The 13538-nt window shown below is 43.9% G+C and overlaps 1 protein-coding gene across 1 annotated transcript in view; it reads right to left on the minus strand.

The window, feature by feature from the left end:
• Positions 1–11746, minus strand: part of rec8b (REC8 meiotic recombination protein b) — a 29432-nt gene extending 17686 nt beyond the window's left edge. Inside the window, exons 1-6 of the mRNA XM_059016985.1 lie at positions 11166–11746; positions 9872–9940; positions 8156–8298; positions 7703–7778; positions 7034–7154; positions 3714–3789 (exon numbers count right to left, since the gene is read on the minus strand). Coding sequence (XP_058872968.1) covers positions 3714–3789; positions 7034–7154; positions 7703–7778; positions 8156–8298; positions 9872–9940; positions 11166–11221 — 541 coding nt within the window. The 5' untranslated portion in view covers positions 11222–11746. The remainder of the gene's footprint in view (positions 1–3713; positions 3790–7033; positions 7155–7702; positions 7779–8155; positions 8299–9871; positions 9941–11165) is intronic.
• Between the last annotated feature and the right edge of the window lie 1792 nt (positions 11747–13538).

Below are 13538 nucleotides of genomic sequence, written 5' to 3' on the forward strand. Positions count from 1 at the left end.
ACATGTTAATACACAGAAACACTGATACAGACAGACACCCCCACACACACACACTCTCACATACACACTGTCACAGACAGTTCTGGCACGTCCCTTTTATGCTATAAGTCATTAAATCCTTTTGCATGGAAGGCCTCGGTTGCAAGGGTTCTTTGATGGACCCAGATTCAGTTAAGATGTGTTTTCCCACTGACGATGGGAACGAGAATATAGAGATGGGAGCCCAGCTAACAAGATTGAAGTTTTTGCAGGCAATCTGATTCAAGCATTCAAAATCCTAAAAGGTATTGACAAATTTGACCCAGGGGGACTTTTTTCGACCTGAAAAAAGAAACAAGGACCAGGGGTCACAAATGGAGATTAGATAAAGGGGCATTGAGAACAGAAAATAGGAGGCACTTTTTTTACACAGAGAATCGTGAGGGTCTGGAACCAACTCCCCAGTAATGTTGTTGAAGCCGACACCCTGGGGATTTTCTTTTTAAATTATTTGTTTATTTAGCAGACGCCTTTATCCAAGGCGACTTACAGAGGCTAGGGTGTGTGAACTATGCGTCAGCTGCAGAGTCACTTACAACAACATCTCACCCGAAAGACGGAGCACAAGGAGGTTCAGTGACTTGCTCAGGGTCACACAATGAGTCAGTGGCTGAGGTGGGATTTGAACCAGGGACCTCCTGGTTATAAGCCCTTTTCTTTAACCACTGGACCACACAGCCTCCTTTTTATTGTCTTTTACTAGTGCACGCTATCAGGGTGCATAGTTCACAGACTTAACATTACGATTAGATAATTCTCGTTGGATATCTTTATCAGAGTTGTCGAAGATTGCTTTTTTCTGGTTGTTGGAGTTTTGTTTCTCCGACTGTTATCAATCGGGATACATTGTCACTTTAAGAACATAAGAACATAAGAAAGTTTCCAAACGAGAGGAGGCCCCATTCGGCCCATCTTGCTCGTTTGGTTGTTAGTAGCTTATCCCTTATCAAGGGGCGACTTACAGTCGTAAACAAAAATACATTTCAAGAATCACAGTATAAGTATATTAATACAATTAAGAGCAAGATAAATACAGTGACAGTTCTGGCAAGTACAGGTATGACAAAATACGATTCAATAACGGAGCAGATAACAGTGTCAGTGATAGTTACATCAGGATATGATTAAATACAAAGTACTACAGGTTAAATAACACTTGTGGCAGATTACAGTACTCTAAAGTACAGGATTAAATGCAGTAAAATAGGGGGCAGATAAGAGCAAGTAAAGCTCATTTAAGGAAGGGTGATAAAGTGTCCAGAGGGGGAAAAAAAATCATTTTATTATGGTTTAAAACGTTGTATTGGGGTTTGTTTTGGTTGTTTTTTTAGTTTTGCTGTGTTTTACTTTACACGTTCACTTTATTCCTGTTGTGTGTGTGTGTGTGTTAATAATCCAGCGCCCCCTGTGGTCTGGCCGGGCGCCTGCGGGCTTGCCTGTAAGCTGCCCAGAGCTGCGTTGTCCTCCGACGCTGTAGCTCTGAGGCGGCTGCGCGGTGAGTCTGCAGCGTGTAAAGAAGCGGGCACACGCTTCGGAGGACAGCGTGGGTTCATCTTCGCCACTCCCGAGTCAGCGCGGGGGGTGCTAGCGGTGAGCTGAGACTAGAAAAATAATTGGACATTACTAAATTGGGGAGAAAAAAATAAAAAATAATTGGCGACCATTAAAAAAAAAAAAAAGTTGTCTGGATACGTTGCAAGCCCAGTGCACGAACAAAACCACTTACAGGAGTTTAAAACACCTCTGTCCTCCTTAAACGTCTCCCCTGAGTTCAAGAGTGTGCTCAGAGCAATAAAAGAAGTATGTGCGAATCTGACAACACACTCCCACACACACACACTGACACACACACACACACACACTGACACACACACACACACACACTGACACACACACACTGACACACACACACTGACACACACACACACACACACTGACACACACACACACACTGACACACACACACACACACACTGACACACACACACTGACACACACACACACACACACTGACACACACACACTGACACACACACACACACACTGACTCACTGACACACACACACTGACACACACACACACACACTGACACACACACACACTGACACACACACACACTGACACACACACACTGACACACACACACACACACACTGACACACACACACTGACACACTGACACACACACACACTGACACACACACACTGACACACACACACACTGACACACACACACACTGACTCACACACACACTGACACACACACACACTGACACACACACACTGACACACACACACACACACACTGACACACACACACACTGACACACACTGACACACACACACTGACTCACTGACACACACACACTGACACACTCACAAACGCGCACTGACACATTCTCGCACATACACACACTGACACACTCACAAACGCGCACTGACACATTCTCGCACATACACACACTGACACACTCACAAACGCGCACTGACACATTCTCACACACACACACTGACACACTGACACACACACACACTGACACACACACACTGACACACTGACACACACACACACTGACACACACACACTGACACACTGACACACACACACACTGACACACACACACTGACACACTGACACACACACACACTGACACACACACACTGACACACTGACACACACACACTGACACACACACACTGACTCACTCACAAACGCGCACTGACACATTCACAAACGCGCACACACACACTGACACATTCTCACACACACACACACACTGACACACACACACTGACTCACAAACGCGCACTGACACACTCCCACACACACACACACACACTGACTCACTCACAAACGCGCACTGACACATTCTCACACACACACACACACACTGACACACTCCCACACACACACACTGACACACACACACTGACTCACTCACAAACGCGCACTGACACATTCTCACACACACACACAGACACACTCACAAACGCGCACACACACACTGACACATTCTCACACACACTCACTGACTCACTCACAAACGCGCACTGACACATTCTCACACACACACACAATGACACACTCACAAACGCACACACACACACACTGACACATTCTCACACACACACTGACACACGCACACACTGATACACTCACAAACGCGCACAGACACATTCTCGCACACACACTGACTCACTCACAAACGCGCACTGACACATTCTCACACACACACACAATGACACACTCACAAACGCGCACACACACACACTGACACATTCTCACACACACACTGACACACGCACACACTGATACACTCACAAACGCGCACAGACACATTCTCACACACACACACTGACACACTCACAAACGCGCATACACACACACACAGACACATTCTCACACACACACTGACACACACACTGACACATTCTCACACACACACACACACACACACATTCTCACATACACACACACACTGACACATTCTCACACACACACACACACACACACTGACATTCTCACACACACACACACACACACACACACATTCTCACATACACACACACACAGACACATTCTCACACACACACTGACACACACACTGACACATTCTCACACACACACACACACACACACACACACACTGACACATTCTCACACACAGACTGACCTGGTTCCTCGGCTGCTGCTCTGGGACTTTCCTCTCGGGGGCGCTCTGGAGTGGCTGCCTCTAGAATGTGCCTCATCTAAGGGAGGAGTTCAGAGTCAGTCAGTTTTATGTCAAGATTTTACAGCACAGATGTTGTGTTGTGCTTTGTTAAGACAGCAGAACGTGGTGTGTGTTTCATACGAGTCTCCTCCCAGACTGTTAAAAATGTAATTGCACATTTTGAAAGGCCTTACAGTTCAATAATTCTTACTTCGAAGTAAAAAACAAGTTTAACTCAAATACATTAGATGCCTTATTATTTGTGTCAGTGTGTGTGTGTGAGAATGTGTCAGTGCGCGTTTGTGAGTGAGTCAGTGTGTGTGTGTGTGAGAATGTGTCAGTGCGCGTTTGTGAGTGAGTCAGTGAGTGTGTGTGAGAATGTGTCAGTGTGTGCGTGCGCGTTTGTGAGTGTGTCAGTGTGTGTGTGTGAGAATGTGTCATTGCGCGTTTGTGAGTGAGTCAGTGTGTGTGCGCGTTTGTGAGTGTGTCAGTGTGTGAGAATGTGTCAGTGTGTGTGTGCGCGTTTGTGAGTGTGTCTGTGTGTGTGTGTGTGAGAATGTGTCAGTGCGCGTTTGTGAGTGTGTGTGTGAGAATGTGTCAGTGCGCGTTTGTGAGTGTGTCAGTGTGTGTGTGTGTGAGAATGTGTCAGTGCGCGTTTGTGAGTGTGTCAGTGTGTGTATGTGCGAGAATGTGTCAGTGTGTGTGTGTCAGTGTGTCAGTGTGTGTGTGTCAGTGTGTGTGTGTGAGAATGTGTCAGTGCGCGTTTGTGAGTGAGTCAGTGTGTGTGCGCGTTTGTGAGTGTGTCAGTGTGTGAGAATGTGTCAGTGTGTGTGTGCGCGTTTGTGAGTGTGTCTGTGTGTGTGTGTGAGAATGTGTCAGTGCGCGTTTGTGAGTGTGTCAGTGTGTGTGTGTGTGAGAATGTGTCAGTGCGCGTTTGTGAGTGTGTCAGTGTGTGTGTGTGTGAGAATGTGTCAGTGCGCGTTTGTGAGTGTGTCAGTGTGTGTATGTGCGAGAATGTGTCAGTGTGTGTGTGTCAGTGTGTCAGTGTGTGTGTGTCAGTGTGTGTGTGTGTGTGGGAGTGTGTCAGTGCGCGTTTGTGAGTCAGTGTGTGTGTGTCAGTGTGTGTGTGTGTGTGAGAATGTGTCAGTGTGTGTGTGCGCGTTTGTGAATGTGTCAGTGCGCGTTTGTGAGTGAGTCAGTGTGTGTGTGTCAGTGTGTGTGTGTCAGTGTGTGTGTGTGTCAGTGAGTCAGTGTGTGTGTGTCAGTGTGTGTGTGTGTCAGTGAGTCAGTGTGTGTGTGTCAGTGTGTGTGTGTCAGTGTGTGTGTGTGTCAGTGTGTGTGTGAGTCAGTGTGTGTGTGTGTCAGTGTGTGTGTGAGTCAGTGTGTGTGTGTGTCAGTGTGTGTGTCAGTGTGTGTGTGTGTGTGTCAGTGTGTGTGTGTCAGTGAGTCAGTGTGTGTGTGTCAGTGTGTGTGTGTCAGTGTGTGTGTGTGTGTCAGTGTGTGTGTGTGTGTGTGTCAGTGTGTGTGTGTGTCAGTGTGTGTGTGTGTCAGTGTGTGTGTGTGTGTGTGTCAGTGTGTGTGTGTGTGTGTCAGTGTGTGTGTGTGTGTGCCAGTGTGTGTGTGTGTGTGTGTCAGTGTGTGTGTGTGTCAGTGTGTCAGTGTGTGTGTGTCAGTGTGTCAGTGTGTGTGTGTCAGTGTGTGTGTGTGTCAGTGTGTCAGTGTGTGTGTGTCAGTGTGTGTGTGTCAGTGTGTGTGTGTGTGTGTGTCAGTGTGTGTGTGTGGGAGTGTGTTGTCAGATTCGCACATACTTCTTTTATTGCTCTGAGCACACTCTTGAACTCAGGGGAGACGTTTAAGGAGGACAGAGGTGTTTTAAACTCCTGTAAGTGGTTTTGTTCGTGCACTGGGCTTGCAACGTATCCAGACAACTTTTTTTTTTTTTAGTGGTTGCCAATTATTTTTTATTTTTTTCTCCCCAATTTAGTAATGTCCAATTGTTTTTCTAGTCTCAGCTCACCGCTAGCACCCCCCGCGCTGACACGGGAGGGGTGAAGATGAACCCACGCTGTCCTCCGAAGCGTGTGCCGTCAGCCGCCCGCTTCTTTACACGCTGCAGACTCACCGTGCAGCCGCCTCAGAGCTACAGCGTCGGAGGACAACGCAGCTCTGGGCAGCTTACAGGCAAGCCCGCAGGCGCCCGGCCAGACCACAAGGGGCGCTGGAGAGCGGTGAGCCAAGGACACCCTGGCCGAACTAAACCCCCCTCCCCCCTTTACCGGATGCGCCACTCGGGAGCCCCCCAACTTCTAAATAATCAAGAATCTCACACAGACTAAATTTGAAGTTTTGACAAATAAGAGCAGTATTGGTACTCCTTCGGTTTATGAAATACTTAATGTATTTTTGTTTACGACTGTAAGTCGCCCTGGATAAGGGCGTCTGCTAAGAAATAAATAATAATAATAATGGATCGAGTGGTTGTAAGCCACTTTGGATCCCTGCTAATAGGCAGTCTGGGCGGTTCGAGTGCCTTTACAGGTTTAACAGCATTAATACTTCAGCACAGTCATACAGGTGTGGTTCTCACATACGCCACGCCTTAGGCTAGATATGCAAAACGCAAAAGCACCCCCGGTCCTAACAGAGGAGAGCTAACAGGGTCTTCTGGTTTTCATTTCAACTGATCTCTCAGTTACTTAACAGAACCGATTATTGGCTTAATTAGTCAAGATGAACCGGTGTTACAGATCTTTATTTATTTATTGAGCAGACGCCTTTATCCAAGGCAACTTACAGAGGCTAGGGTGTGTGAACTATGCATCAACTGCAGAGTCACTTACAACTACGTCTCACCCAAAAGACGGAGCACAAGGAGGTGAAGTGACTTGCTCAGGGTCACACAATGAGTCAGTGGCTGAGGTGGGATTTGAACCGGGGACCTCCTGGTTACAAGCCCTTTTCTTTAACCACTGGACCACACAGCCTCCTATAGATGTTTCTTCGCTTCCTATTTTCTGTTCTGAATGCCCCTTTATCTAATCTCCATTTGTGACCCCTGGTCCTTGTTTCTTTTTTCAGGTCGAAAAAGTCCCCTGGGTCGACATTAGGAGGCTAGAAAAACACTGTTATCAGTAATCAGAGGTTGAGTATTCTTGGCATACTCGAATATCTTATCATTCGAAATTCCCACCCCTACTCTCTAACCCCCCTCCCTCTCCCTCTCTCTCTCTCCGTCCCTCTCCCTGTCTCTCTCCCTCCCTCCTCCCCCTCTCCACTCTCACCTGGGGTAGCTGCAGGGGGCTGGGTAGCTCCAGCTGCTCCTCCATCACCCCGAAGAAAGGGTCCATGGCTCCCTCATAGGTCTCCAGCAGGGACAGGTTGTCAGGCAGGCTCAAGTTAGTCCTGGAATTGGATCGGAGGACAAAATCACAATTAGCCCGTCACTAACGGGGGGGGGGGGGGGGGGGGGGTTGTCCTGTTAAAAGTGCACCCCTGTATTTTTAAGGCACAGTGAAATTATGGTAAAGCACAGGCAAGCATTGTCAAGCACAGAGAGGTCTGGTAAAGCATAGGGAAGCATTGTAAAGCACAGAGAGGTCTGGTAAAGCATAGGGAAGCATTGTCAAGCACAGAGAGGTCTGGTAAAGCATAGGGAAGCATTGTAAAGCACAGAGAGGTGTGGTAAAGCATAGGGAAGCATTGTAAAGCACAGAGAGGTCTGGTAAAGCATAGGGAAGCATTGTCAAGCACAGAGAGGTCTGGTAAAGCATAGGGAAGCATTGTAAAGCACAGAGAGGTCTGGTAAAGCATAGGGAAGCATTGTAAAACACAGAGAGGTCTGGTAAAGCATAGGGAAGCATTGTAAAGCACAGAGAGGTCTGGTAAAGCATAGGGAAGCATTGTAAAGCACAGAGAGGTCTGGTAAAGCATAGGGAAGCCACTCCACTCACTTCTCCAGCTCCAGCATGTTGATCTTCAGCTGTCTGTTTGCCCGGAGAAGCCTGTCCAGGGTCTGCTGGATTTCCTCTGAAGAGTTCAATAGCACAAATACAACAATAATAATAATAATAATAATAATAATAATAATAATAATAATAATAATAATAATAATGGGGGGAGAGAACACTAATAGTAATGAAGGTTAGTTGTACCTCACAAGCACAATAATGCAACTGAGAAGAGAGAGAGAGAGAGAGGGGGGAGAGGGAGAGAGAGAGAGAGAGAGGCGCAGGGGAGGTGGTCACATACCTAGCAGGTACCCGCACTGCTTGTGATAGACCAGGACCACTCCGTACTGCAACAGAGGAGAGGTAGAGAGAGAGAGAGAGAGGAGAGAAAGAGAGAGAGAGAGAGAGGGGGGGGGGGGGGAGAGAGACAGAGAGGCAGGGGAGGTGGTCACATACCTAGCAGGTACCCACACTGCTTGTGATAGACCAGGACCACTCCGTACTGCAACTGAGAGGAGAGGTAGAGGGAGAAGCGAGGTCTGGGCAGGTTAGGCATGGGCGCCTCAACCTGCACCAGAACGTACTGGATAATATCATCACTGCAAGAGAGAAACGACCACTCCTGTCAGAGAGACGGGCTTGGGGTGGGGGTAGGGTTAATTAATAACGCAGTGCCTTCATTCAGTTTAAAAATCCATCTACAGCTTTTGCATCCCCCTATAGAATGAACTCACTTAGCTTCATAGAGTCCAATGAAAGCTGCTGAATAATGTTCTCTTGTTAACATATTGAATTGCACACCCTCTATATAGAATGAACTCCCTCAGGTTCATAGAGTCCAATGAAAGCTGCTGAATAATGTTCCCTTGTTAACATATTGAATTGCACACCCTCTATATAGAATGAACTCCCTCAGCTTCATAGAGTCCAGTGAAAGCTGCTGAATAATGTTCCCTTGTTAACATATTGAATTCCACACCCTCTATATAGAATGAACTCCCTCAGCTTCATAGAGTCCACTGAAAGCTGCTGAATAATGTTCCCTGGTTAACATATTGAATTCCACACCCTCTATATAGAATGAACTCCCTCAGCTTCATAGAGTCCACTGAAAGCTGCTGAATAATGTTCCCTTGTTAACATATTGAATTGCACACCCTCTATATAGAATGAACTCCCTCAGCTTCATAGAGTCCACTGAAAGCTGCTGAATAATGTTCCCTGGTTAACATATTGAATTCCACACCCTCTATATAGAATGAACTCCCTCAGCTTCATAGAGTCCACTGAAAGCTGCTGAATAATGTTCCCTTGTTAACATATTGAATTGCACACCCTCTATATAGAATGAACTCCCTCAGCTTCATAGAGTCCAATGAAAGCTGCTGAATAATGTTCGCTTGTTAACATATTGAATTCCACACCCTCTACATAGAATGAACTCCCTCAGCTTCATAGAGTCCAATGAAAGCTGCTGAATAATGTTCCCTTGTTAACATATTGAATTCCACCCCCTCTATATAGAATGAACTCACTCAGCTTCATAGAGTCCAATGAAAGCTGCTGAATAATGTTCCCTTGTTAACATATTGAATTCCACACCCTCTACATAGAATGAACTCACTCAGCTTCATAGAGTCCAATGAAAGCTGCTGAATAATGTTCCCTTGTTAACATATTGAATTGCACACCCAGCGCTTTGTAGTTTTCCAGATACTTAACATTGAAAAAAACTGACTGGAGAAATGTGACATTTTTTAACTCTAACATGAAATACTACTGGACTGCAATGATGACATTTCAGAGGGCTGGATCGCATCAATATCAGGGTCTAGTGCTGTATATTATAAAGACATTTCAGAGGGCTGGATCGCATCAATATCAGGGTCTAGTGCTGTATATTATAAAGACATTTCAGAGGGCTGGATCGCATCAATATCAGGGTCTAGTGCTGTATATTATAAAGACATTTCAGAGGGCTGGATCGCATCAATATCAGGGTCTAGTGCTGTATATTATAAAGACATTTCAGAGGGCTGGATCGCATCAATATCAGGGTCTAGTGCTGTATATTATAAAGACATTTCAGAGGGCTGGATCGCATCAATATCAGGGTCTAGTGCTGTATATTCTAAACAAATTAATACTGTAAATATACAAATATAGTCGTACCAGGTTCTGATAATATTAACTTTGAGGAATTCTCTACGTGTAATCTTGATTCCTTTGGTAGCTGCCAGCCTGTAAAACAAATTCAAATAATAATAATAATCACATTTTTATATAATACCTTTCATAGCAGCCCACCATCACAAAGCACTTTACAGAGGTGGGAACTGTACATTATATGCAGAGTCACTTGCAATCGGACACTGATTTAACATCTCATCCGCAGGACGGAGCACAAGGAGGTGAAGCGACCTGCTCGGGGTCACACACAGTGAGTGGCAGAGGTGGGATTTGAACCCAGGGACATTCTGGTGACAAGCCCTGGACTTTAACCACTGGACCGCACTGAAAGAATAACTATGCAGTAGCTACAGTGTGCGTCGCTCTGGCACAAGTGAAGCAAGACCCGATTGAAACACTCTTGCACAGCTCTGGACAGAAGCTTAGCTTCCCAAGTGGCGCATCTTGTAAAAACATTCCGCGTGGAGTGCAGGATGCGCCCTGCAGCCTCGAAATCGCAGGCTACGTCATTGCAGACCGTGACCGGGATTTCCTAGGGGGCGGCGCACAATTGGCCGAGCGCTGCCCGGGTAGGGAGGGCTTAGGGTCGGCAGGGGAATCCACGGCTCACCGCTCACCAGCGACCCCTGTGGCCGACAGGGCGACCCGTGGCTCTGCAGTGGAGCCGCCAGATCTGTGTTACCCTGCGGCTCTAGAGGTCTGTTGGCCTCGCTGTGGATCCGCGGTGTGAAAAATGACTGGCAGACACACGTTTCGGAGGGACTCGTGTGTCAACCGCCGTTTCCACGAGTCGCGGAGATGGGGTGAGCCGAGGATACAGGTAATAATAGGGAGAAAAACTGGGGGTAGAAAAATTGGCGACGACTGAATTTTTTTTTTTTTTTTTAATTAAAAAAGGTTTTGCATCACCCTCTATAGAGAATTAAGTCATTTTGCTTCTTAAAGTGGAGCGATACCTGCTGAATAATGTTAAGAACATAAGAAAGTTTACAAACGAGAGGAGGACATACGGCCCATCTTGCCCGTTTGGTTGTTAATTAAAAACGAAAAACTGACGAAAAAAATTAAAAAATGTGGCATTTCAAAATCTAACATGAAATATTTATAAGTAACAAGCTCAAGTGTGTCTTATTATTAAACTCCTAATGAAACCAGGAATGAAAAATGACGTTTTTAATATTAAAAACAATTATAATAATAATAATAATAATAATAATAATAATAATAATAATAATAATAATAATAATAATAATAATAATAATAATTAATAACTTACCAAATGGTGGAAAAGCATCCGCTGTGCCGTTGCAGCACGTTTGGATAATAAAACATGTTCTTCGATATTTTCTCTCAGCAAAACTGTAGTATTTTTTTTTCCAGCACTGTTTTCAATTATTTAGCTGTCTAGTAGTGTATGCTGCGTTATTTTATATTCCTTATAAAAGGGTATTTCTAAAATTTATAATGTAAAAATCTAATTCATTATACGTGAGAACGACCGTTTAGTTATTTAGAAAGGGGCGATTAAAATTGTCTTCAGAACAAATTCGCAATACATTCAGTACTCGTTTAAAATAGCCGAATAAATAAGAAATCAAATAAAATACCTATAACTATTTAAATAAATTAATACATAAGGCAACTGGAATAAATAGAATATATATAATATAGGCAGATCTATTAATAATATTACGCTAACCTAAATAAAAAAAAAAACGGTTTCCTGTTTCGGTAAAATTTAGGCTCCTTATCCGTTACCTAGACTTTTAAAAATGTATTTCCTGTGATATTTAAGTTTATTTTTTAAAATAACTAAATTCAAATTAATATGTTTTTGATTTATGATCCTGATTTATTTTGGCGCGCTGACTGGCGACGACGTCTCCTCAGTCTCGAGCCAGCTTCTCGCCTCTTCGAATAAATGGAACACCGCCTTCGGGCTTCGGTCTTCGCCAGCCAATCGGCTTTTAGTCTCCGTTTCTTCGAAGGCAATTACCCAATCGGGTTATTGTTCCTAGGTGCCCCCTTATAAAAACAACCAATCACGTTTCAAATGGACTTTTTTCACTCCGCCGCTAACAGGGTAAAACTAAGTCTGCCCTTATACTGTATTAATACAGAGGTGCAAAATCTACCCGGAGATAGAGCGTACACGCACAGCCAATCAGAATGTTTGATTGCGGCAAGCTAAATAGAAAAGTCTAATTTTGTGTAAACTTTTATTTTTATTACGTTTTTTTTTTTTTTTTTTTTTTTTTTTTTTTTTTAAGTAGCTGTTAATTGTATACAAAAACTAAAAATTATTACTATTTTTTTTATTTGTCGTAATTCGAGCTCTGGGTGGCTCGGTTAAGATCTTACGTTCTGTTAAATGGTAACTTCTATAAAATTTGTGTTTGTTTGTTAGTTTTATTAATTTTTATACCGTTTTTTGTGCAACTTGTGAGTGTCACGTGTGAATTAATCTTCCCTCCAAAATAAAATGTAATTTTCAAAAAAAAAATTATATATATATATATATATAAACTGTAAATTCAATATTATAAAAAAAGACAAATTTAAGGACAACAAAAATGGTAGGAGATAGCATTAAAATCTGGTTTAGAATGAACTCCCTCAGCTTCATAGAGTCCAATGAAAGCTGCTGAATAATGTTCCCTTGTTAACATATTGAATTGCACACCCTCTATATAGAATGAACTCCCTCAGCTTCATAGAGTCCAATGAAAGCTGCTGAATAATGTTCCCTTGTTAACATATTGAATTGCACCCCCTCTATATAGAATGAACTCCCTCAGCTTCATAGAGTCCAGTGAAAGCTGCTGAATAATGTTCCCTTGTTAACATATTGAATTGCTCACCCTCTATATAGAATGAACTCCCTCAGCTTCATAGAGTCCAATGAAAGCTGCTGAATAATGTTCCCTTGTTAACATATTGAATTGCACACCCTCTATATAGAATGAACTCCCTCAGCTTCATAGAGTCCAATGAAAGCTGCTGAATAATGTTCCCTTGTTAACATATTGAATTGCACACCCTCTATATAGAATGAACTCCCTCAGCTTCATAGAGTCCAATGAAAGCTGCTGAATAATGTTCCCTTGTTAACATATTGAATTGCACACCCTCTATATAGAATGAACTCCCTCAGCTTCATAGAGTCCAATGAAAGCTGCTGAATAATGTTCCCTTGTTAACATATTGAATTGCACCCCCTCTATATAGAATGAACTCACTCAGCTTCACAGAGTCCAATGAAAGCTGCTGAATAATGTTCCCTTGTTAACATATTGAATTGCACCCCCTCTATATAGAATGAACTCCCTCAGCTTCATAGAGTCCAATGAAAGCTGCTGAATAATGTTCCCTTGTTAACATATTGAATTGCACGCCCTCTATATAGAATGAACTCCCTCAGCTTCATAGAGTCCAATGAAAGCTGCTGAATAATGTTCCCTTGTTAACATATTGAATTGCACCCCCTCTATATAGAATGAGCTCCCTCAGCTTCATAGAGTCCAATGAAAGCTGCTGAATAATGTTCCCTTGTTAACATATTGAATTGCACGCCCTCTATATAGAATGAACTCCCTCAGCTTCATAGAGTCCAATGAAAGCTGCTGAATAATGTTCCCTTGTTAACATA

This window comes from Acipenser ruthenus, chromosome 54, assembly GCF_902713425.1.
Source record: "Acipenser ruthenus chromosome 54, fAciRut3.2 maternal haplotype, whole genome shotgun sequence".
Taxonomy (NCBI): domain Eukaryota; kingdom Metazoa; phylum Chordata; class Actinopteri; order Acipenseriformes; family Acipenseridae; genus Acipenser; species Acipenser ruthenus.